The following is an 810-nucleotide window of genomic DNA, read 5'->3' as shown; positions in this document are numbered from 1 at the left end:
GTGTTTAATCTCAACCCAAAACATTACGTGAGAAATTAAAAAAATCTTTTATATATTTGAATATTTCACTCCACTAGAGGCCACCACTAGACAGGAACTACTTTTACATGAACGTCATTTACAGGACCAATGGTTATGAGCTTGACTTTATATTGGATTTCTCCCTGAAAGACAAGAAAAAACTTCAACAACTAAGAAATATTAAAATCTGTGCTATACGTTAAATGTAGCTTAAATCTGAATTGAAATATAGCTTTTTTACTTATTTTAATAATTATCTTGTGATTTTATCTTAATTTACTCTTTACATTATTGGTAAGAAAATTACAATATCGATATATATATATATTCTGTTTGTGAATAATTGTTTTCTTTCCAGGAAACGTTAAAACGTGATAACGTACAATTTCCGTCTTCTCAGAAGGAACTAATCTGTAAGCGCGTAAGATTTTAGCCAAAGCTAGTTTGGCCTCCAACTGCCCCATTCTCATGCCAATACAGTTTCGTGGTCCAGATCCAAATGGTTGATAAGCCATAGTATCTATATCCTTCATATTTTCAGAGAGAAACCTGGAAATCATGACATTATAACAATTAAGTTTCAAAATATATATTTTCATAATTCTCTTTCCAACTAAAAGTAAATATTTCCGAAGAAAAATGCGAATAAAACTGAGAAAATAACCAAAACATTATTGGCATGTATTAGCAATTTAGTGTTTACCTCTCAGGCTTAAATTCGTATGGCTCAGACCAGATCTGTGGATCGTGATGGAGTTGCCAAACAGGGACCTGTATAGCAGTGTCCTT

At 32.0% G+C, this 810-nt stretch overlaps 1 protein-coding gene across 1 annotated transcript; it reads right to left on the bottom strand.

Moving 5' to 3' along the window:
* Window positions 1–8: 8 nt before the first annotated feature.
* On the bottom strand, window positions 9–804 carry LOC111084732 (cytochrome P450 6B7-like). Its single transcript, XM_022381322.1, has 3 exons — window positions 725–804; window positions 405–570; window positions 9–164 (listed from the first exon to the last, which is right to left on the bottom strand). Exons 2-3 carry the CDS (start codon window positions 552–554, stop codon window positions 87–89), a joined length of 228 nt encoding a protein of 75 aa, XP_022237030.1. The 5' UTR covers window positions 555–570; window positions 725–804; the 3' UTR covers window positions 9–86.
* Window positions 805–810: the final 6 nt, after the last annotated feature.

The sequence above is a fragment of the Limulus polyphemus genome, unplaced genomic scaffold (assembly GCF_000517525.1).
Source record: "Limulus polyphemus unplaced genomic scaffold, Limulus_polyphemus-2.1.2 Scaffold102542, whole genome shotgun sequence".
NCBI classification, from domain to species: Eukaryota; Metazoa; Arthropoda; class Merostomata; order Xiphosura; family Limulidae; genus Limulus; species Limulus polyphemus.
This window is presented reverse-complemented; position numbering and strand designations above follow the sequence as displayed.

Excerpts from the sequence above, each read along its gene's own strand:
- LOC111084732 (XM_022381322.1), bottom strand. The coding sequence starts at position 554 with ATGAAGGATATAGATACTATGGCTTATCAACCATTTGGATCTGGACCA. Across the intron at positions 165-404 it reads CTTCTGAGAAGACGGAAATT|GGAGAAATCCAATATAAAGT; the intron begins GTACGTTATCAC and ends CTTGTCTTTCAG.